This window comes from Portunus trituberculatus, chromosome 49 (assembly GCF_017591435.1).
Source record: "Portunus trituberculatus isolate SZX2019 chromosome 49, ASM1759143v1, whole genome shotgun sequence".
Taxonomy (NCBI): domain Eukaryota; kingdom Metazoa; phylum Arthropoda; class Malacostraca; order Decapoda; family Portunidae; genus Portunus; species Portunus trituberculatus.
Genome location: NC_059303.1, coordinates 16,801,754 through 16,824,485, shown reverse-complemented (window position 1 = coordinate 16,824,485; position 22,732 = coordinate 16,801,754). Strand labels below are relative to the sequence as shown.

Genomic DNA, 22,732 nt, shown 5'->3' with positions numbered 1-22,732 from the left:
GTTATGCTTTTGGTCATATTGGATGGACAGGATGTAGTATGTATGTTGTGAATGTCTCTCTCTCTCTCTCTCTCTCTCTCTCTCTCTCTCTCTCTCTCTCTCTCTCTCTCTCTCTCTCTCTCTCTCTCTCTCTCTCTTTTCCTCTTTTTTTCCTTTTTTTTTTTTGCGTTTCGTTTCACTACCTGATTCAGTTTCGCTTCACTCTCTTTTTCCTCCTGCTCTTCCTCTTCTTCTTCTTCTTCCTCCTCCTCCTCCTCGTCCTACTCTTCCCCGTTGCCTCACCTCACACCTCGAGCAGCAAGACACACCAAGCATGCACAGTGTTAAGTTCTGAGCTCTGGGGATGTCACAAGAACACGTGTGGTTTACTGAGAAGCTGCTTGCATTGCCTCCCACAGCTTTGAGAGATTGGAGCATGAAAACGTAAGGAAATAAAAGGTTAATAGCAACAGGTCATCAGATTACACGTGGTAGTTTTTTGTATTAGTGTTGTGTTCTAGGAAGATCTTTGTTGCAGCGCCCCAGTTAATTAAGTTCGTACTCTCAAACACTTCCTTGCTTCACCTCCTACTGTTCCAAGAGGGTTTATCAAAATTTACACGGGTTTTTTAAGGTGTTTTTTTTTTACGGTTCCAGAGGCAGAGTGACAAGATTTCTACATTTTTTAACTGAAGAAACACTCTTTAAAACTCCGCTAATCATCTCTGTGGCCCTGGAAAATAGTCGTGGTGAGAGAGCAAAGCGTTTCTGAATACGAATCTGAATCATTTTACTGAATTTTGGTGCATTTTATTCTCCCTGCTTGGACATATCTCGTGATGTACAGTGTGCTTTGATACCTGTTATGTTTTCTCTCTCTGTCTTCCTTTCTTTATTCCATTTCCTTTTTGGGTTCCTTGTTCTCTCTTCTTTCCCTCTCATCCCTCTCTCCTTCTTTTCTTCTCATCCTTCCCTCCTTGACTAATTCTCGTGTTTCATCGTACCAGTTCCTTTGCTTTTCCCGTTTTCTTGCTCTCTTCCTCCTTCTCTCGTGCTTTACATTCCTCTGCCTTTCGTTTCTCTCTCTTCTTTCGTTCCTGTCCTTGTCACTAAGCCATCTCTCAATTGTACAAATTCACGTCTCCATCCTTATTGCTCACATGCTGCCGGCGTTACCTCAGAACCATGTCATTGTGTCAGCCACACTACAGACATGACACAAAAACCCGATGACTTGCCTCTCTTTCCATTACAACGGCCTCTTCCATACCTCAGTCCTCCACCATACCTTCCCATATACGGTTTTCCCCTTACAACACTTGGAAATACAGCGTTATCACATATTTCTAGCCGAGCGTATTTAAGCACTGGCAGAACCAACTTATAGATACTTGTTCCCATCGTGACTTTCATGATTACGTTATCGGACCGTGTGATGAAGCTTGCCGAGTGTCGAGCCAAGAAACTATTGTTCGTGGAGGGGCTGCTGCTATTGTGAGGCAGCAGGGGCGAGGAGGGGCAGCTGGAATAGTGAAAGAGGGATTTAAAGGGCGACACTTCCTCCTCCTTGAATAGTTGAGTCGAGAGTTGGATGTGTAAAGGAGCTTCCCGCCGTCATGAAGGTACTGCGGTGTGAGGGGGCGTGGAGGGAACATGCCAAGGGGTGAGCTGCGCCTTGAATCATGGGCTCAGTTAATCAATACGGAAGAACAATAGGAAAAATCATCCTGTGCGGTTTTTCAGATCTTGAAAATAAAGCGGTGATTAATCAAGATAAACGAAATCGTAGAGAAAAATCACCGTAATTCACATTCGTAAAAATAACGTAAACTTATCTTGCGTTTGATTGATGACACGTTTTCCTCAGGACCTAAAAAGCTGAGCAGGATGATTTTCCTCTACTGTTCTTCTGTCATGCCTAATTCAGCTCGTGATGTACACACTACACAAACGACAGAACGAGGAGGAGATCGGAACTCAATCAAGCTTTTTTTTTTTTTTTTTTTTTTAAGTACTAGACTGAAACACTTCCCCGCCGTACCTACACTTCTGTCAAAAGGCTCTAGTTGAAGTTACACGGGTTTCTAAAATTGTTTCCATGGTTTTAGTGACAGATTGACAGCATTTTGACGTTACTGACAGGAGAAACGCTCTTCAGAACCCAGCTATTCCTCTCTGTGGCTCTTGGAAATAGTTATGATATGAGAGCAAAGTGTTTCAGAATATAAGCCTGCCAGAGTGTGAGAAGAGACAGATTTAGCAGCCGAGGAACTTACCCTATTGAATGCCACAGACAGATTCTTAACGTTCGAGTCATTATAGAGCATGATACAGTTGTGCTGGATAAGTGCTCAGGTGTTTTGGGATTACTGTGGCAATCTTTAGTTTACATTGACTAAATTCGATTCGCAACAGTTGATTTCTTTTATATAGCGCTCCGATTACACTGCCCCACATATATGAAAGGTAATTTAAGGCTGTCAAAATGCGCCTTATCAAAAACGAGTGGACTTCTTACATTTAAGCCTCTGATTACACTGCCCACATGTGTGAAACGTAATCTATGGCTATCAACATTTAACTCTTATTAAAACGAGTTCCAAATCTTATACAACCAAACAGTCTTAAAAATTTTCCTTCAACATTAATTTACATCATAATTTAGGTTAAGGAAGATTCACAGCCAACATCATGATAGTGTGTGTGTGTGTGTGTGTGTGTGTGTGTGTGTGTGTGTGTGTGTGTGTGTGTGTGTGTGTGTGTGTGTGTGAGAGAGAGAGAGAGAGAGAGAGAGAGAGAGAGAGAGAGAGAGAGAGAGAGAGAGAGAGAGAGAGAGAGAGAGAGAGAGAGAGAGAGAGAGAGAGAGAGAGAGAGAGAGAGAGAGAGAGTGTGTGTGTGTGTGTGTGTGTGTGTGTGTGTGTGTGTGTGTGTGTGTGTGTGTGTGTGTGTGTGTGTGTGTGTGTGTGTGTGTGTGTGTGTCATCCTTGTGGGCAGATTAACCTTGATAACCTTGATCCACTGTTTGTTCTCAGATAAGAGCGATAAGGAGCAGCTGGGTGTGTTTGGCGTGGGTGGCGGTGCTCGTGGGCGTGGTGGCAGCGGCGCCCTCGGAGTCAGAGAGCCTAGGGAGCGAGCAAGGGGCGCTAGATGATGGCTATATTCGTGTGCCAGGAACTGATCGAGATGGAAAGTGTGAGTGTGTGTTTGCTTCTGTAGTCATAACTAGCTTGAGGCTCTGGTATGTTTTTTCTGGCATAGAGTGAGTTGTTTCCTGCTTGGCTAGACTGTCAATACACTGCCGCGTTACGCTAAAGAGGTTATGTTTGTTGATGGAAAGTATGGGTGGGGGTTTATCTTGGTGTCCTTAACTAGTCCATGTTTCAGAGTTGTTTGTGTTTCCTGTCTGAAATGAATGTCAGTACACTGCCTCACTACACTGGAAGGGTTACATTCATTGGTTATACTGATAGGGACGCTGAAATTAAGACTTTCTACTCAAACGACTCTTACATCAACACGAACGCCCTCCACTGATAACACTGACTAATACCTACAGTGCTGACAACACGTAATACTTCTATATAGACTTTGTAGAGAGGCGAGGGCCTAGTGGATAAGGTGATGAGCGTGGGATCGGACAGATGTCCACACGTAGGTTTGAAACCCACCACGTACCGGCTTGATATTTTGCCGTTTTGTCGAGTGGTTTTAAGTTACCTACATGTCACCATGATACCCAAGTTCTAGGTGGTAATACCAAAGATGCGCTTGGGTGGTGATATGGGCCCTAATATGGGTACCACTATAAATAAATTGTCTATGCCACTAATGGGTGGAAGCTGAACAGCGCTTCCAATACTCTTCAAGTAAACCTACAGGCGCTATAGGCCATAACATAAAAAAAAGGAAAAAGAAAAAGACTGACAACACTGAAACACACTCCTCAGTTAACACACTGCACTGGAACACACAAACTTCTCATTAACAGGTCACTCTCCCCACTTCTCGCTACACTGACCACATGAACATTAATCCCCACTCTACTGAGACACTCACTACTTCCCATACTTTCACCAACTATAATAGATCCTTTAATTGCCTACATCTTTTCAAACCATCATTCTTTATTGCCACTTATTCACCATTACATTCACTCCATCTACACTTCTCGCATCACTATTCACTTCTATACAAACTAGATCCTTTGCAGTTGTCGTGTTCTTGTGGAGGATCCCGCAGGACCCTTGCACCTCAGATGACTCCACGCTGACGGAGGGAACCTGTTTGCCTTACAAGGACTGCAAGTTCAACAGTGGCACGACCTCAGGATACTGTTCCAAGGGCTTCGCGGCTTGCTGTCTGCGTTAGTGTTCCAGTGCCGTGTTCCGTTTGTTACTGTATTGTCATTTTTATCATTAGTCTAGATACTTTTATCGTTAAACATGTTATATTTTTTTTCATTATCTACAACATCTTACATTTTCGTAGTTTTTTTCATTAGTTAATAGAAATTATACTAGTAACTTGTATTTTTTTCTATGAGTGCAAGCATTTATTATTTATCTATAGTACAATGGTTAGTTTGCTCTCCTTTTTTACTTCTAGCTTTCTTCTATCTGTCTTTGATATATTACTGTTGTATCATCATTATTATTTTTTTTCTATACAATGTGGGCTTTTCATGGGAATTTATGGGCTAAAGGGGTGCTTTTTTGGGGGGTACCCCTATCACTAAGCCCACCCGCTAGGAAACCGTTGCCCCGAGTGAGGAAGCCCAACCTACGCTCGGAACGTGGACAGGATTCGAACCCGTGCGCTTGGCGACACCTCGGACCCCAGAGCACGCATGGTTCCACTGTACCACGGCCTTATATCATTATCTTTTCATTATTGGCACTCGAATCTTCATCTCTTATACTCTTTTCTCGTTTATCGTTTGGAGATTCTTTTGCACTTGTCTCATATCACTGCATTACCGCTATTCTTATTGAGGATAATCTTAAGAAGACTAGATAAATTTATGGACGGAGATGATAGATGGAATAAGGTAACTTTGCTCATACAGGGACTCCCACGTGTAGACCTGACAGCCTCTTGCAGCTTCCCTCATTTTCTTATGTTAATCTTATGTTGTTAAACCTCTCTTCCCTTCCACACCCTCACGCTACTCTCACCAGTCACGCGTACTTGCGGGGAAACGACGAGCTACAACAACACCTACTTTGTCAACCCGGGATACACAGGCACCGACACAGGGACAGGCACGTGCACCCTCACCGTCAACCGAGTCAACAGTAACATCTGCCAGCTGCGCCTCGACTTCATTAACTTCGAACTGGAGCAGCCAAACGAGGACGGAGTGTGCGTGACTGACTACCTGAGTGTCTCCGGTGCCTCCTCTACCGTGCCTCAGATCTGTGGCTCCAACTCAGGCCAGCACAGTGAGATGCATTTTTACCTTGACTTTTGGGTATGAGTAGATTTTATGTGCATTAACAAGGTTAAATGGAGGTCAAAAGGACAATGGCTAGAGTCTTTACTATTTTAATCCCAGCATATGTTTCTGAAGCTGTAAAAAATCGCCAAATAGTAACGAAAATGAATATAAATACGCATCCTGGTACTGAGAAGAGATTAAGGGCGAGTTGTAGTAGGAGAAAGCAGAGATTAGTGTGGGAGATGTAAGGATTGAGAAAAAAATTGAATTGTTTTGTCTTGAAGTGGATGAACAAGGACATGAACGTTGAGATAGAAAGATAGACTGAGAGAAAAAAGTTAGAAGTGAGGAGGGAAAGGTGCATTAGTCTTGGATGAAGAAGAGAACAATGGGAAAAAGAATAAGAATGAAAACAGAGGAGAAAAAAATAGAAAACTAGAAAGAGAAAGACTTAGAAAAAAAGAGGACTATCAACAAAAGCAAGCCCAAACAGAGGTAGAGACACTTACTCATTATTCGTCATTTCTTTCCTTTCCCAGTGTATATCGACGTGGAACCGAACAGTGGCCCGGTGCAGCTGACAGTGGAGCGCTCTACCGCCTCCACAGTGGACCGGGAGTGGAACATCAAGGTGGCGCAGATCCCATGTGACTCCGAGTACAGAGGTGGGTGTCATGGAAGATAAGAAAATGGGTATGTATGAGTTCTAATGGCCTGTATTCTGAAACGCTATGCTCTTTCACCACGATTGTTTTCAAAGGCTACGGAGATGAGTAGATGGGTTCACACGAGTGTTTCTTCTGTTGATGATTTTGAATTTTTGTTAATCTGTCACTACATCCATAAAAAAAGACACTTAAAAACCTGTATCACTTTAACTATAGTCTTTCTAAATGTCTCAGAATATGGTCTACTGATACCAAACACCGTCAGTTACAAGCGTCATTACTAACACTACAACAACAACAACAACAACAACTACTACTACTACTACTACTACTACTTGTCCCACAGCTCCGTCCGGGTGCCTCCAGTACTACACAGAGAGCACAGGCACCGTCAGTAGTTTTAATTTCGAGAATGCAGAGCCAGTGCCAGAATCAGGTAAGTGCCTCGTCGTCGTCCTCCTCTTCCTCCTCCTCCTCTACTTCTTTCTCCTGTCTCATACACCTTTTCCTCCTGCTTCTACATTTCTTATTGATACTTAATATACCACCACCTCTTCCTATTCCAATCCTCCTCCTCTTATTCATTCTCTTTCTCCTTCCTCTTTTGTTCTGTAGAATTCCATAACTTTACCTCTCTCCTCCTCTTCCCGTCCCTTACACCTACTTCACTTCCACCTCACCCATTCCCCACCGATTGGATACCACCACCACCTCGTTCTCCTCCTTCAGGGACGCGCCAGATCTCTAACACGGACTACAGCGTGTGTATAGACATGGTCGACGGCGCCTGTGGTATAGAGTGGACCCGCAACACCACTGGAGGCAACTACGGGTTCTCTGTCACGGATAATGCTGATACTATTGTTATACCGCCTAATATTGTGGGTAAGTTCAATACGCTATGGGGATTTGCTGTGGATGTAATGACTTGTGTTTTGTCCAATGGGTTGAAGTACGGTGGTTCATGACACTTCCTTTCCACTGCGAACCGACAGGTGGTGAGTGGTGTGCGTATGAGTGTGTGACGATTGTTGGCTTAGCATATAAAGCCATATTCAAAAACGCTTCCCTCTCTCACTGCAACTATTTTTAAAGACCACAGAGACCATTAGCTGAGTTTTAAAGAGTATCTGTGCTGTTGATAATGCAGAAAATTTGTTGATCTGCCACTAGAACTACAGAAACATCCTTGATAACTCGTGTCACTTCAAGTAGAGCCCTTTGAAAAATAGTGATGGTGCGGGGTGGAAGTGTTTCAGAATATGGATAGATGGAGAGAAGTTGAAGGGGAAGTATGGAAGGAAGAGATTAAATTGTAAGGAAATATAAAAAGAAGAGAAGCTACAAGAGACCACTTTAAGACCTTTTATTCGATTTAAGCTTGATAGAACTGGGTGAAAATGAGGCAATTAACACACAACAACACACTTCATCGTGCTTACCTCCCCTGATGTATACTAAAGCCGCCTTTTTCCTCCTTCAGGCACCCCCGATGCGTCCTCCACGGGGACTGACTGCACCACCGACTACGTTCTCATCCCCGGTGGCGTGACGGACCAGGGGGTGCAAAATGACAGGTTCTGCGGTCTCGGCTTCCCCAACAGCGTCACCTGTAAGCATTCTGGTTTAATCTCTTCACGACGCGTTTTCATATTCATTCTGGTTACTATTTGCCAATTTCATACAGCTTCAGAAACGTATGTTGGGATTTGAATCGTGAAGACTCTGACCATTAATCTTTTGACTTCCATAGACCCTTTTTAGTGCAAATAAAATCGTTAAATCTTACCCAACAATCAAGGTAAACATAAATCTCAGTATTGAAGGAGTTAATAGTAATGGTGGTGATGGTGGTGGTGCATATAGTAAGAATGAAAGTGTTTTTTGTAGTTTTAACCTCTTCAGTATCATGACACGTTTCCTTATCCATTGAGCTTACTATATGGTGGTTTTATACAGCTTCAGAAACTTATGTGGGGATTGAAATAGTGAAGACTCTGGCCATTAATCTTCTAAACTCCATAAATCCTTCCTAATGTAAATAAAATCGTCTAATGATGCCCAAAGCTCGTAATAATAGTGTGTCCCAGTATTAAAGGGGTTAAACAGTGATATCAAAATTATTCAGGAATGATTAGAATATGTGAAAAAAATTATCGCTCAGGCTACAAATTAGAATAGAAACACAAACATCACTTCAGGAAAACCATAAAATGACAATTACAGATGCTCTCCATTTTTTCTCCTCCCGTTCCTTCCAATCACATACTCCTCTTATCCTTCCCCTTCCCTTTCATCTTCTTTACTTTTCTCATACTTCAAACTTCTTCTCTTCCCCTTCCCTTTCATCTTCCTTTCTTTCCTCTTACTTCAAACCAATCCCCGTTCACACCCCTTCCTTGCACTCCCCGATCTTTCTCCTCTTCTGACCTTCACCTTTCCTCCCGCCAGCGACCACCAAGCCTTTCATTCTCAACGTCAAGACGGACGCTGACGAGGACGGACTGAATGACTTCGGGAACAGAGGCTTCAATTTAAACTATCGCCAACTGACAAGCTGCTAATCCGCTCCACTCGCGCCCTTTGCCACAGTATAACACCTCAGCGCCCTCTGCTAGAAGTCTCTGAATTGACTATATTTAAAAACGCTCTGTTCTTTTACAACGATTAGTTCTCAAGGCCTCAAAGGTTACCAGCCATGTTCTCAGCGTATTTCTCCTGTTGATATTGTAGAAATGTTGCTAATATGTCACTACAACAGTAAAAATCACTCTTGAAAACCCATGTCATTGCAAGTGGAGGTGTAAGGTAGAGGTTTCTTTCAAGCATATAGTTCAGTGAGTGATGATATAAGGGATCACAACAGCATGTGGGTCATGTGGCGTCCGTCAAGGCGTGTGTTTGGAACCTTCGCAGTTTTCGCCCAGATGATTCTTCTTGCCCTAATTGACGTGTGTATGTGAGTAGGTGTCTGTGTGTGTACTTGTGTGAGATGCCTCGATGATTGGTACCCCTGGCCAGGTAAGGGCGCTCACGTGAGATGTTGAGGGAAAAAAAAGGTGATTAAAAACAATCATACATATTATCACTTGCCTACGTACAAATGTTTTCAGATATCAGCTGTAAAGGAAATAAAGGAAAAGATTGATTTTTCTACCAAAGTTGTACAAGTTAAGGTTAAGTTTACAATCTTAATATTACTATTATTATTATCATAATAATAATAATAATTATTATTATTATTACTATTATTATTATTGTTATTATTTTTATTATTAATATTATTATTATTATTATTATTATTATTATTATTACTATTGTTATTATTATTGTTATTGTTACTAATATTGATAATATTATCAATATTGCTAATATTGATACTATTACTATTATTATTATTATTATTATCATTATTATCATTATCATTATTATCATTATTATCATTATTGTTATTATTATTATTATTATTATTATCATTATTATTATTATTATCATTACTATTATTGTTGTTGTTATTATTGTTATTATTTTCATTATTATTATTATTATTATTATTATTATTATTATGATTATTATCATTATTGTTATTATTGTTATTGTTCATATTGTTATTGTAGTTGCTATTGTTGTTATTATTATTGTTATTGTATTATTATTATTATTATTATTATTATTATTATTATTATTATTATTATTATTATTACTATTATTATCATTATTATTATTATTTATTGTTATCATCATTATCATTATCTTTATCATTATCATTATTTATTTTATCATTAGGGTACTGGAACTTGTAATTAATAGTTGTTATTATTGAGGCTTATCGTCTGCAAAACACTGTAGTGGATTAGTTTTGAGTGATTAAAAATTATCAGCATTATTTCTGAGTGTCTTGCTTCAGTGTCTTCCATTACACACACACACACACACACACACACACACACACACACACACACACACACACACACAATCACAACAACCATTCCGATAAACATAACCACCACTGATAACACAGACACCACCACCACCACCACCACGACCACCACCACCAAGTAGCCAGTGTTTCCTCGCTTAAAAGATACGTGTTTGCTGGCCACACATTACGAGCAACTTCTTCCTTCTTCCCTCCAGTGTTTGGCCTTCCCTTCCTCCCACAACCTCGTGAAGTTCAGTTCCCTTATCTCCTCTCCCCCTCCATCTCCCCAAACACACACATACTCCTTCAATTTAGCTGCCCTGAGAAATACATGCACGGATTTTCTTGGGACTCGTCTCTGTTTCTGTGTCTGTGTCTCTGTCTGTCTGTCTGTCTGTCTGTCTGTCTGTCTCTCTCTCTCTCTCTCTCTCTCTCTCTCTCTCTCTCTCTCTCTCTCTCTCTCTCTCTCTCTGTAACTGAAATTCCGAGTTTAAAAGTGCAGGTTCTTGCTTTTAATGTGTTGTGATTTAGTTTGGTCTAGTTAAGGATAAGGAGTGACTGGTTGGTTGGAGAGGTGTTTGTGTTAGTGTTAGTGTTAGTGTTTGTATTTGTGTTTATGTTTGTGTTTGTGCTTGTGTTTGCGAGGAAACGTTTTAAAGCTACTTCATGGCGACTTTAGCTTCGTTGATGGTGCAAACCGTAGCTAGAGAGTTAAGAATAGGAAATCAGCCAGATAGAAACAAAATAAGAACTTGCGAGAGACGAGAAAGTTGTAATGGCTCCTCTCCAGAAAGGTCCTGACGAGTTCCCGTGACTGTGCAAACACTCTCACATTGTTTGCTTTTACATCCGCCTCGCTTTTTTGGCTTGGCTCATTACCAGTATTTGCTCTTGGTCTATTACCTCATTAGAACAACCTGGTCTTAAATTAACTTACTATGTTTCTGTCTTAATTGAGCTCGTTTCATTTTGCTCTCAGTCTTTCAGTTCATTGTCAAAACTTGCTCTTAACTTTTTTTTTTCGTTTTTATTGTCGTCCTTAATGTTTAGCTTATTATTACATACAATTTTGGTGTTTGATTCTTATCTCGGTACTACATCTTGTTCTTATTATTACAATTTGGTTCTATTTAAACTCATTATTATAACTTGTTCTTAATTCATCTCATTATGACACATGGCATAAATAAGAAAAAAAAATATTTGCTCTTAACATTTCACTTCATTAATGCAGCTTCGTCTTCACTTTTCAGCACAATATAACATTCAAAATCCACTGAATCTTTTCCTACAACTTGCTCTTAGCCACTTGAGTACGCGTTTTCCTACTCACTCTGCTTACTATTTGGTGATTTTATACAGCTTCAGAAACTTATGTGGGGGATTGAAATAGTGAAGACTCTGGCCATTAATCTTCTGACCTTCATAGATCCTTCCCAATGTAAATAAAATCATCTAATCACACCAACAATTCATGATAAAAATGCCTTCCAGTAATGTATGGGTTAACTCAATGTTGCTTGGTCTGTCTGGCTGTCTAGCTGTATGATATGGTAAAGCCTTGATAGATTATAAAAACTATGTGTAGTATCTCGTATGATCTGATGCGGTAGTAGTCTTGGCAGTTACTATCCTATATGCTCCCCTTATTCTATACAGTGTGGGGTAGTCGTTAGTAAGGAACACTTATAAAGGCGAGACACTGAAGCTGATGATGAAGTTGTAATTATATTTTATTTCGTTACTTCTCTTTCTTCGTCAAATGCAAATCAAGGGAATAAATTCAAACATGATCACAGGTTGAAAAACAAATAATAAACGCAATAAAATGCAGCAAAATCTCATATATTAGAAAGATAGCAAAAAAATAAATAAAATAAATAAATAGAAATAGAAATAAATAGATGGATAGATAGATAAACAAATATATAAATAAAATGGAGAAGAGAAAGGAGGTGAAGATATAACGAATTTAATATTCCTCAAATATCTATTGATTTGTTCCCTCACGATGCAGAGCAGGTAACTCACGCTGACTCATGCACTTCACCACCTGGGCAAGCGCGTGAGCATAATCACAAACACACGCACACACACACGCACACACACACACACACACACACACACACACACACACACACACACACACACACACACACACACACACACACACACACATGTTTTATCAGAGTGAAGACTGCAGCGACACTCGATCAGCAAACTGCAACTAATGACAAAGAGAGAAATGCTGACAGGCTCATGTATCAGTCAACACTCACACACGAAGAAGAAAAAGTGGACTGAAAACCCGAGAGCCGCTTTCAGTAAACAGAGACGGAGCGGCGAGAACCAGCGACCCACTTCGAGAGCTTGCAAGCGAAGACATAAAAGGGCTGCAGCAGAACATTAGCCTTCAGTTCCTCATCAGTCCTCGTGACGTGCACTTCCCGCTCTCTCGGTCTTTTTTAAACAAAGGTAAGACACACACTGCCGCGGGAAAGAATGAACTCTCTGCGAGGCGGCGCTGAAGGCCTTCCCGTTACAAGATCAATACAGTAAGTGGGAAGAAAGAGGAGAGGAAAAGGAATGTTTGTTTAGCGAAATTAAAACTATTCGAAGCTTTGAGAAATGTACATTGGACGAGAGTGACCATGGAGAGTCAGAGGTAATTTGATTTTTTTTTTTTTTTTCCAGTACAGTTAAATTCGGACAGTGAAATTCATTCTTCGGATTGAGGCAAAGTGAAGTGATGAAATATTTACGCTAGACACATTCTTTCACCAACTTATAAAAGAAGAATGTATAAAAGCACAAAAAAAGTAAGAGAAGCTGCAAAAGGGCAATACCCAGAAGGCCTATAAATTTAATATTCTTTGTTCAATACTCGTTATCATTTTCATTACGTTATTCCAACTTCTTTCAAAGCTCCTTATTTATTTACTTGAAAATTTATTTATTCCTATATCTTCTCAACATAACTTCCTCAAATTTGAACCCGATACTGCTTGTCCAGCTGTCCTATCCTAATTACTAATCTTAAAGGCTTTAGTTATAACATTTTTGCTATACCACATGCTACCTCAATCAAATCCTTCCTTGGTGTGGCTTCCTATAAACTATGTGAAAATTTAAAAGCTTTAGTCTTTTTTCTCGTAAGGGATAATACGCTTACTTGCATCTTTTTCATCATTCTCCTCTATACTGACTAACAAACCTCTATCCTTCCTGTAGCATTGCGTACCAGAATTGCACACTGCAGCATCGGATACCAAAACTACACACCACTATATAATACTCAACTGAACATGAATCCAAATCAGTTTCAATAACATCACCTAACAAAAAGTTTAGGAGTTAGATCAGATTTCCCTCTGAGAAACCAATGCTGAGACCAGAAACATAGCTGACCGTATAACATGATTCATCTTTACGTATTGATATTATGATGAGAATGGGATGCGTAAAGCGAGGTCATAACAGTTGATAAGATCCAAGAAACAACACTCACAGCAGGAAAAAATTATCATATTCAGAATAGCCTGTCTCTCTCACCACAACAATTTTCCAAGGCCACAGAGACTACTAACTGGGTTTTCAAGGCAGTTTCTCCGTATGATAAACGAAAAATCTTGTCATTCCATCACCAGAACCATAAAAATATCCCTGAAAACAGGATTATCTTCATCTAGAGCCTTTGGAAAGTAGTGATGGTGAGAGAGCAAAGCGTTTCAGAATACAGTGCAAGCGTCACGGTGGTTTTCGTAGATATGAAAACCAAGACGCAGGAAGATACAAAGACAGAGAATGGAACAAGTGAATGGAAAGAAAAAAAAAATAAATAAATAAGACAAGGTGTGAACTTAAATCATTTTCATGGAATCGAACTAAACATTTACCAAGCTATAATGAACGTCTCCTAGGGACTAAAATAATAAATAAATAAATAAATAAAACATAGAAATACAGTTTGATCATGTGAATACCGCACAGCAATGTCCATACCCAATATAAAAAGAAAGAAAGAAACTGAAAACACACATAAATAAACGAGGAAACATAATCTCAATCCTCCTTCAATACATTTCAAATCCAACGACGTCCCGGACACAATACTTGAAGCAAAACTCTCCAATTTCCCACTTTGTTACAGAATAGTGATCCCGTTAAAAATGAGTGTCGCTAGTGCTGAGGAAGACCGAGTGTGGAGAGGAGAGTGTGTCGAGTAAACACTGCTAGACTTGGCAAGGGTGCGGCAGTGTCTTGCCTCTCCTGGGAATGAGGAGGAAGAAGAGGAGGAGGTGGTGGTGGATGAAGTGGAAGAGGATTATGAGAAGCAAGAGCAGTAATAGGAAATGAGAGTGATAGAAGAGAAGAATAAAGAGGATAAGGGAGAGTGGGAAGAGATGAGAAGAGTAGGAGAAACAGAAGGAATGGTGAAAATGATGGAAGAGGAGATGGTGGACGAAGAGGAACGAGGGAATAGAAGCAAGAGGAAACACAGGAAATAACAATGATAAGAGATAAGATAAACGAGAAAGATGAAGAAAGGTGTAGCTATTGATAAAAGAGAAAGGAGGAAGAGAAATGATGAAAAGAAGTGAAAGAAAGAACTGAGAAGGATAGATAGGTAAAATTTTTATTCTCTCCCTCCCCCCTTCTCTCTCTCTCTCTCTCTCTCTCTCTCTCTCTCTCTCTCTCTCTCTCTCTCTCTCTAGTTCAGATGGTTAACGTCTCTCATCCCGACAGATGGGCGGCAGTTGGTGCGGGCTGGTGGCGTGGGTGGTGGTGGTGGTGGTAGTGGGTGGAGCGGCGGCCATGAGTGTCATCAATGAGGATGAAGAAATAAGCGTCATCAATGAAGAGGAGGGACGGGAATTGAGAGAAAAGATTGATGGAGAGAATGTCAAATTACAGAGGGAAAGTGAGCGGGAGGACAGAGGTAAGGACATCATTGTCACCATTATCATCATCGTCACCATCGTCAGCGCTATCATCGTCTTTAATATCACCCTTTTGTTAATCACCATCATCATAATTGTTCTCATCATTATCATCGTCACCCACAGATATTTCAGTTATAGTGCAATAGTTTTCATGATCCTTTATAATGTCTTCTTATTTAGTTTCTTTTCAAGTAATGCTAGATTTCTTTTCCTTTTCTTTTTTGCTGTTTTTACTTTGCATTGCATTGTTCTCATCGTCTTTCCTTATCGCTTTTAACTTCAAGACACAAATTATAACAAAATAAACACACTAAAATACATCTTTCTATAATATTCATCACGTATATACATTGAAAATCTAATTCTTCCTTAACTCTCACGTAACAAAACCCATTCTCCTTGTTGCAGTGTTCCTCATCTTCGCCAAGGTGCAGCCCGTCCAGTGCTCCACCAACGACACGCAATTCCCCATCGGGACTTGCCTCACTTCGCACGACTGCAATGCAAAGGGCGGAGTGCGATCATCCTCCTGTGCCAGCGGTCTTGGCGTTTGCTGCATCAGTAAGCATCCAGCCTCCATCCGCCATCCTCCTCTTCGCTCTTCTTTCTTCACTCTACCTGACGGTTCTTTATTTCATCGAGAGCTCGTCCCACTGGCCAAGGATTCGTGGGGGAAGTGAGCACATAAATTAAATCTTTCTCTACACAAGTGATGGTGTAACTGTACAGTGATCCAGGAATATGGTAGTTACTCTCGTCGTTTTGTCCTGAGCAGCGGGATGGTTACTCTTACCTCGGAACACGGGACATGTCTTCTCCTATATATCTACTAATGAGACTTTCTAGTACATACAAAAAAAATGTACAGTCGTTGTTAGAAGCTGAGGGGTCTTACGTCTTGCATTCACTTCCACTGTATTTGGCGCTTCCCTGTACTCACATCAATTGTATTTTGCGTCTTTTTTTTTTTAACCCTTGACAAAACCTGACAGGTTCTTGGCAGGTCACAGGACTTATTACTGCTGGGAAACACTTACGACAGAGGAATGGAGAGCTGCACCTTACTTATCACAACGAATGCACTAATATTCTCTCTCTCTCTCTCTCTCTCTCTCTCTCTCTCTCTCTCTCTCTCTCTCTCTCTCTCGTCCCTGTATAGTTAAAAGGACATGCAACAGCGAAACGACGATGAACAACACTTACTTCACGGAGCCGACCTCAGGCACCAGTACTCAGAGCTGCACCCTCAACATCAACAGAATCAACTCTAATATCTGCCAGCTCAGGTATGCTGGGGTGTCACGAGGGATTAAGAATAAGATACAGCCTTAACCCCTTCAGTACAGGGACGCATTTTTGCCATGAGTTTTGTGTGTGATTAGACGGTTTTATTTACATTAGGAAGGGTCTATGGAGGTCAGAAGATTAATGACCAGTTTTCACTATTCTAATCTCCCACATGAGTTATTGAAGCTGCATAGAATCACCAAATAGTTAGCAGAATGTGTATGAGAACGTGTCATGGTATTGGAGAGGTTAATGCCCTTTTCATTTCTTGACATCCCTTGGTCTTGAACATTTAGTCATAGTCGCCATACAGCCAAGATTGCATCAGGCTAAAAGTAACATGCAGTTTAGTATTCCGGTCTACGTATGCTTCTTACAGTCTTCCATGTTTAGTCACTTCACCAGCCAAGGCCGAGTTAGTCATCCTTCTGGTATCAGGTGACATGTAACTCCTCTCATCACATCTCCTTCCTCAGGCTGGACTTCGATACGCTGACACTTGCGCAGCCAAATAGGAACGGGCAATGTGACAAGGATAAATTCTCAGTCTCTGGTGGGATGTCCAACGTGCCTCAGATCTGCGGTACCGCCACGGGTCAGCACAGTGAGTAACAAGTCTCCTTAAACGTACACTCACTTAGAGGTTGTGCTCAAACCAGTAGTAGTTATTCTTAGCATTTCGTCATGTGATCTCTTGCGTCAAACAAGCTGTACCGGAGGTTATTCGTATCCTCAAAGGGGTTTTTAGGACTCTGGCGATGGTTTGACAAGGATTCTGCATTGTAAATAGAAAAAAAAAAAACTGAATATGGCTAACGTAATAGAAAACGAGAATAGAAAACAGAAGTGTGGTACAGTATTTAGTTAAACTTGCAATACAACTACATATACGTGTGACCGCTCCCACAGTGTATTACGATCTGGATCCCAACGGCGGCGCAGTGAAGTTGCTCATTGACCGCTCCGTTATCAACTCGTCCCCATCTCCCTGGAGGATCAGAGTGGCGCAGATCCCCTGTGACTCCAAGTATAGAGGTGAAAGAGAGAGAGAGAGAGAGAGAGAGAGAGAGAGAGAGAGAGAGAGAGAGAGAGAGAGAGAGAGAGAGAGAGAGAGTGTTATTAGTGCTGTGTCAATAAGGAGTTTTAAAAGAAGATTAGATAAATTTATAGATGGAGATGATAGATGGAATTAAGTAGCTTTGCTCATACAGGGACTGCCACGCGAAGGCCTGACAGCCTCCTGCAGCTTCCCTTTCCTTGTATTCTTATGTTCTTGAGAGAAAGAGAGAGAGAGAGAGAGAGAGAAACTTCATATCTCAACACATCAAATAACGAGACACTATAAACTGCCAGCACATCAATCATATATCAATCTTTTGACTGTAAAAATCCTGACATGTTATTTTCACACAAGAGAACCACTGGCATAGGTGAAGAGAAACAATAACAAAAAAGAAACATTCAGATGATATAAGTCTTCCATAGAAAAGTAAACATAAGTCATAATTAATCCATTACCTTATATATATATATATATTATATATATATATATATATATATATATATATATATATATATATATATATATATATATATATATATATAATTTTTTTTTTCCATTACCTCTCATCGTCTTGCCGGGGTCAGCTCCTGTTGGCTGCCTCCAGTACTATACAGAAACTAATGACCTCGTCACCAGCTTCAACTTCGATCCGATTTTAGTAAACAGCGGTGAGTCTATACCCGTGATATTGTTCATGAGGGAGAAACAGTAGGCACTGTTTTCTTCCCACTTGTATCTTCTCCCGATCAACTGTTAATCCCTTCAGTACCTTGGCACGTTTTGATACTCATTCTGCTTGCTATTTGATGGTTTTACACAACCTCAGAAACTTATGTGGGGGATTGAAATAGTGAAGATTCCGGCCATTAATCATCTGACCTCCATAAATCCTTCCTAATGTAAATAAAATCGTCTAATCACACCAAAAATTCATGATAAAAATGTGTTGCAGTACTGAAGGGGTTAAGTGTGTGTGTGTGTGTGTGTGTGTGTGTGTGTGTGTGTGTGTGTGTGTGTGTGTGTGTGTGTGTGTGTGTGTGTGTGTGTGTGTGTGTGTGTGTGTGTGTGTGTGTGTGTGTGTGTGTAGTTTCATGTTAGTTTCGTTTGTGATTCAAGCTTGCATTTCTTCTTCCTCTCCCTCCCTTTTTCTCCTTTTCTTCCTACTCATCGTCTTTCCTCTTTTCTTTATCGCTCACCTTTTTTTTCTCTCCATCTTTCTTTTCCTCCATATCCTCTCTTTACTCCCTCCTCTTTTTCCTTCTACTTCTCTTTTACCTTATGTTCTTCTTCGCCCTCATCAGATGAAACAAGACAACTTGCTAATATGGATTACGGCGTGTGTATTCGTCGTGCTGACGGTTATTGCGGCATTACCTGGAAAGTTGGGACTGCTGCGGGCGGGGATACCAAATACGCCTTCACCGTCACTGAAAATACTGACGTGGTTGACGATACAGTTATAGGTGAGTCCCGGGGTCAGGTGTGCACAAGGTCAAGCCAGAACTGCTATCAGTTAAATAATCAATCTCTCAAGTAGATCATTAAAACAGCTGTCCATCTATTTACCTATCAACAAAACACCTTCCTCTCGCCACACACAGGAACGAGCCACGCCTCCTCGAAGGGTGACCAGTGCACTACTGACTACGTGGTGATTCCTGGTGGTTTGTTCCAGAATGAGGAGACAGACAACTCAAAACAACATGCAGATCGATACTGTGGGCTCGGCTTCCCTTACTCCGTCAGTTGTGAGTCAGAGAGAGAGAGAGAGAGAGAGAGAGAGAGAGAGAGAGAGAGAGAGAGAGAGAGAGAGAGAGAGAGAGAGAGAGAGAGAGAGAGAGACAAAGACACCTCTAACTCACCCATTGACCTTCCCTCCACTAGCCACTGCGCAGCCCTTCGTCCTCCACGTGAAAACAGACGGGGATGAGGAAATGGATAAGGGTAACCTCGGCTTCAGTCTTCATTATCAGCAACAAACATTCTGCTAGACCCGCCGCCGCCACCTGCACAGCCTGTCAGGTATGAACGTATGTGGCGGCATTATACTGTCTCCATTATAAAACAGTGAAGTTAACGTTATAGACCTTCGCTATGGAGCCCAAGAGAACATCTTAGAAAAATTATACTTATAGGAGGATAAACTTCATAACAAGATTTTATTGTTGACTTGTATTTGTACTTTATGATGAGAGGAAAGCAATGGTGCACTTCATAGTGGGCATGGAATCTTCATTCTAGGACCGAGTGTGTCTTGATAGGACGGTAAAATTGTTTCAAGAATTGTAAGCTTCTTTGTATAGTTGTAAACTATATTGAAGGATTGTAAACTTCATCACAGATTTGTTAAGTTCATCATAGGAGTATAAATTTTACCACAGGACTGAAAAACTTCATCACATGGTCAGGGTTTGTTACTGAATTGCAAACTTCATTCCAGGACTCCCTGATAGGACTGCAAACTTCATTTCAATTCGTCTTCAAACTTCACAGTAATGACATAGACAACAAATGAATACAAAATGGAAAGACATTAACCTTCATATTTCTGAATTTTGACATGCATTTATTTCTGTCTCTTTTAGGTGACTTGACGTATCCTGACGCGACCTGACGTGACTTGGTGACTGGCAGGATGGTCACGTGACACATCACTTCCAGAGTCGTCTATGACCTGTACACACTTTAATTTATTCACGCTGATCCTTTCCCGTCCGTGTCACGTGACTGGAATGCGGCGACGTGGTGGGATTGGCCATTTTGTTATATATGTGTTGTTACGTTGTTGTTTATAAATTCAATAAAATGTTGTCATATTGTTGTGTTTTTGCTTCTACTGCCGTGAATCATAGTTTTCTTTATTTCTTTTTTTTTATGTGTTTGGATTTAATTCATATTTTGTTTGAGTTTCGTCATGGTTAAAGTTTTGCTTAGGATTCCTTTAGATATCGTTGGGATTTCATTGAAGTCTCGCTTGAGTTTCGTGGCTGATGTCTTCTCTAAGTTGTTTCATTCAGATTTAGTGAATGTTTCGTTGAGATTTCACTTGCAGTAAGTTTCGTTAATTAAAATTTTGTTTTATGTTAACCGAAATTTGAAAGAAAATAATTTCATCTTATTTTAATTTCCATCACCATAAACGTTGCTCATTAAATTAAGAAATAAGATTAATTATTATATTGTTTCGCTTGACATTGAATGAATTTGGACTTTGGACACCAGTGCCAGGAGTGTGGGTGCCAACTTTACTGTACACAGCTTGAGGAAAAGAAAAAAAAAACTGCCTTCATTCCTAAGCTTTGTTTGTTTGTTTTCTTTTTCAAGAACTGGCAGAGATTCTGATTTTAGGAAAGAAAGATTTTACGAGACACAAAATTACAGCGAGTCATTTCACTATTGTTTATAGATAGTGTACCTTGAAATAAGTACATTAATATCTATTTCGAGAAGGAAGAGAGATCAGAAATACGAGGAAAAGCACACACATACACACACACACACACACACACACACACAAAGAAGTTCAAGTGAAGGGAAGAGATTCGTCTAAACATTTTTCTGGTGAACTCTAACATTCCGTCTGCTTCTCCACCTCACTCTCTTCCTGATTTTAACTCTTTAAGACACTTATTCTGCACTTTGGATAGTCTATATGCCTCTTTTCTTCAAGACTGGCACCTCATTGGGCCTTATTTTCACTTACTCTTTTTTTTTCGGTCTTATGCATGAAAAACCCACAACAGAACACATACTATACCATCACCATACGCTCTGAATATTCACAACTGTCCGCTATAATCAGATTCCAAAGAAGGAGAACATTTATAGATGCTGCTGTGGAGTGATACCAAGGCAAGAGACAGTGTTTGTTAACGCTTTGCTTTCACATACGACGATTTCCAGAAGCCATAAAGATGAGTAACTAACAGTTCTTAAGACTGTTTGTTCTCTTGATAATGTTGAAATATTATCAATCCGACACTGATATATTAAAGAAAAACATCATTAATTAACCTTTCAGTACTGAGACGCATTTTTATCTTGATTTTTGGGTAAATAGACGATTCTATTTGCATTAGGAAGGGTATATGGAGGTCAAAAGAATAACTGCCAGAGTCTGTATTTTTCAAATCCCTAACATATGTTTCTGAAGCTGTATAAAATCGCCAAATAGTAACTAGAATGAGCATGAAAGCGCGTCCTGGTACAGAAGAGAATAAGAACCCGTGTCACTTGAACTAGACCCTTTGGAAAGTTGTGAAGGAAGGCGCTGAAGTGTTTCATAATATTGTCCCTGAGATCCGGGTGGCGAGCCTCGGGTACAGACGCTGACGGGGTAACAGGTGCCCGCGGAAAGCCACAGAATGATGCTCTTACTCGCGACCTAATTGTTTGTTTATTTATGTAACCTGGCACGCGGCGGACCCTTCCCTCCTCTCTCGCTCCCCTTCCTCCCCCAAGCCCCCATTCCTCTCACTTTCTGCCATTCACCGTCCTTATCTACTTAGCCTGCTTCCTCTTCTCTCCCCTCGCATCTTCATTTAGTATGCAGCCTCTTCCCCTTCTTCACTATCACCATTCGTCATGCTCTCTCTCTCTCTCTCTCTCTCTCTCTCTCTCTCTCTCTCTCTCTCTCTCTACGAATAACAATGCACAAGTAATGCCAGTTATTCATCATTATTAGTTTTTTTTCTCTTCATATGCCAACTATTGATAAAATTAAAGAGGTTATTCATGTTTAAACAACGGTATACGAGTACAAAATGGACACTATGCTCCATCACCATTATTTTCAAAAGGACTCAGACAGATTAGCAGAGTGCTTACGAGCGTTTCTCTTGTTAATTAATGAAAAAGTCTTGTATATCTGTCACGAGATCCGTAAAACCATTATCAAAAACCCGTGTAACTTGTATTAAGTCTTGTTAATACGTCAAAAGATTTCCTAAAAACACCATAAAAAACACGTGTAACTTGTATTAAATCTTGTTAATACGTCAGGAGATCCGTAAAAACACTATCAAAAATGTCACAAGATCCGTAAAAACGCTATAAAAAAATGTCACGAGATCCGTAAAAACACTATAAAAACCTGTGTAACTTCAATTATATAGATCGTATTGATATGTCACGAAATCAGTAAAAACACCATCAAAAACCTGTGTAACTTCAATTAGATCTTGTTAATACGTCACGAGACCCCTAAAAACACTATTAAAAACCTGTGCAACTTCAATTAGATCTATTTTAAAGTAGCCAGGATGTAGGACGGACGCGTTTCAGAATAAGGCCTCTCAGCAGCCGACACATGACACTATGAACACCGCACAACACCACCCGCGGCAGCCTGGCAGATACAAGAAGGGAGAAGGCTCATGTCACTTCTGCAAATAACACATAACTCACGTGCCGTATGACTCACCTTGGTCTGCA

At 40.4% G+C, this 22,732-nt stretch overlaps 1 protein-coding gene and 1 long non-coding RNA gene across 2 annotated transcripts; both read left to right on the top strand.

The window, feature by feature from the left end:
- The first annotated feature begins 1,497 nt into the window (after positions 1 to 1,497).
- Positions 1,498 to 20,117, top strand: LOC123499283. The gene is made up of 20 exons (XM_045247084.1): positions 1,498 to 1,601; positions 3,012 to 3,171; positions 4,190 to 4,342; positions 5,157 to 5,420; positions 5,956 to 6,081; positions 6,431 to 6,520; positions 6,814 to 6,969; positions 7,568 to 7,696; positions 8,536 to 8,643; positions 9,106 to 9,119; positions 14,753 to 14,945; positions 15,358 to 15,510; positions 16,109 to 16,235; positions 16,713 to 16,840; positions 17,146 to 17,271; positions 17,884 to 17,967; positions 18,601 to 18,762; positions 18,901 to 19,044; positions 19,184 to 19,321; positions 19,885 to 20,117. Exons 1-19 carry the CDS (start codon positions 1,596 to 1,598, stop codon positions 19,288 to 19,290), a joined length of 2,430 nt encoding a protein of 809 aa, XP_045103019.1. The 5' UTR covers positions 1,498 to 1,595; the 3' UTR covers positions 19,291 to 19,321; positions 19,885 to 20,117.
- Positions 12,444 to 14,557, top strand: LOC123499057. The gene is made up of 2 exons (XR_006672866.1): positions 12,444 to 12,561; positions 12,701 to 14,557. It is a non-coding gene; the product is annotated as an uncharacterized LOC123499057 (long non-coding RNA).
- Positions 20,118 to 22,732: the final 2,615 nt, after the last annotated feature.

Excerpts from the sequence above, each read along its gene's own strand:
- LOC123499283 (XM_045247084.1), top strand. Across the intron at positions 6,970-7,567 it reads TATACCGCCTAATATTGTGG|GCACCCCCGATGCGTCCTCC; the intron begins GTAAGTTCAATA and ends TTCCTCCTTCAG. Across the intron at positions 16,236-16,712 it reads TCTAATATCTGCCAGCTCAG|GCTGGACTTCGATACGCTGA; the intron begins GTATGCTGGGGT and ends CTCCTTCCTCAG.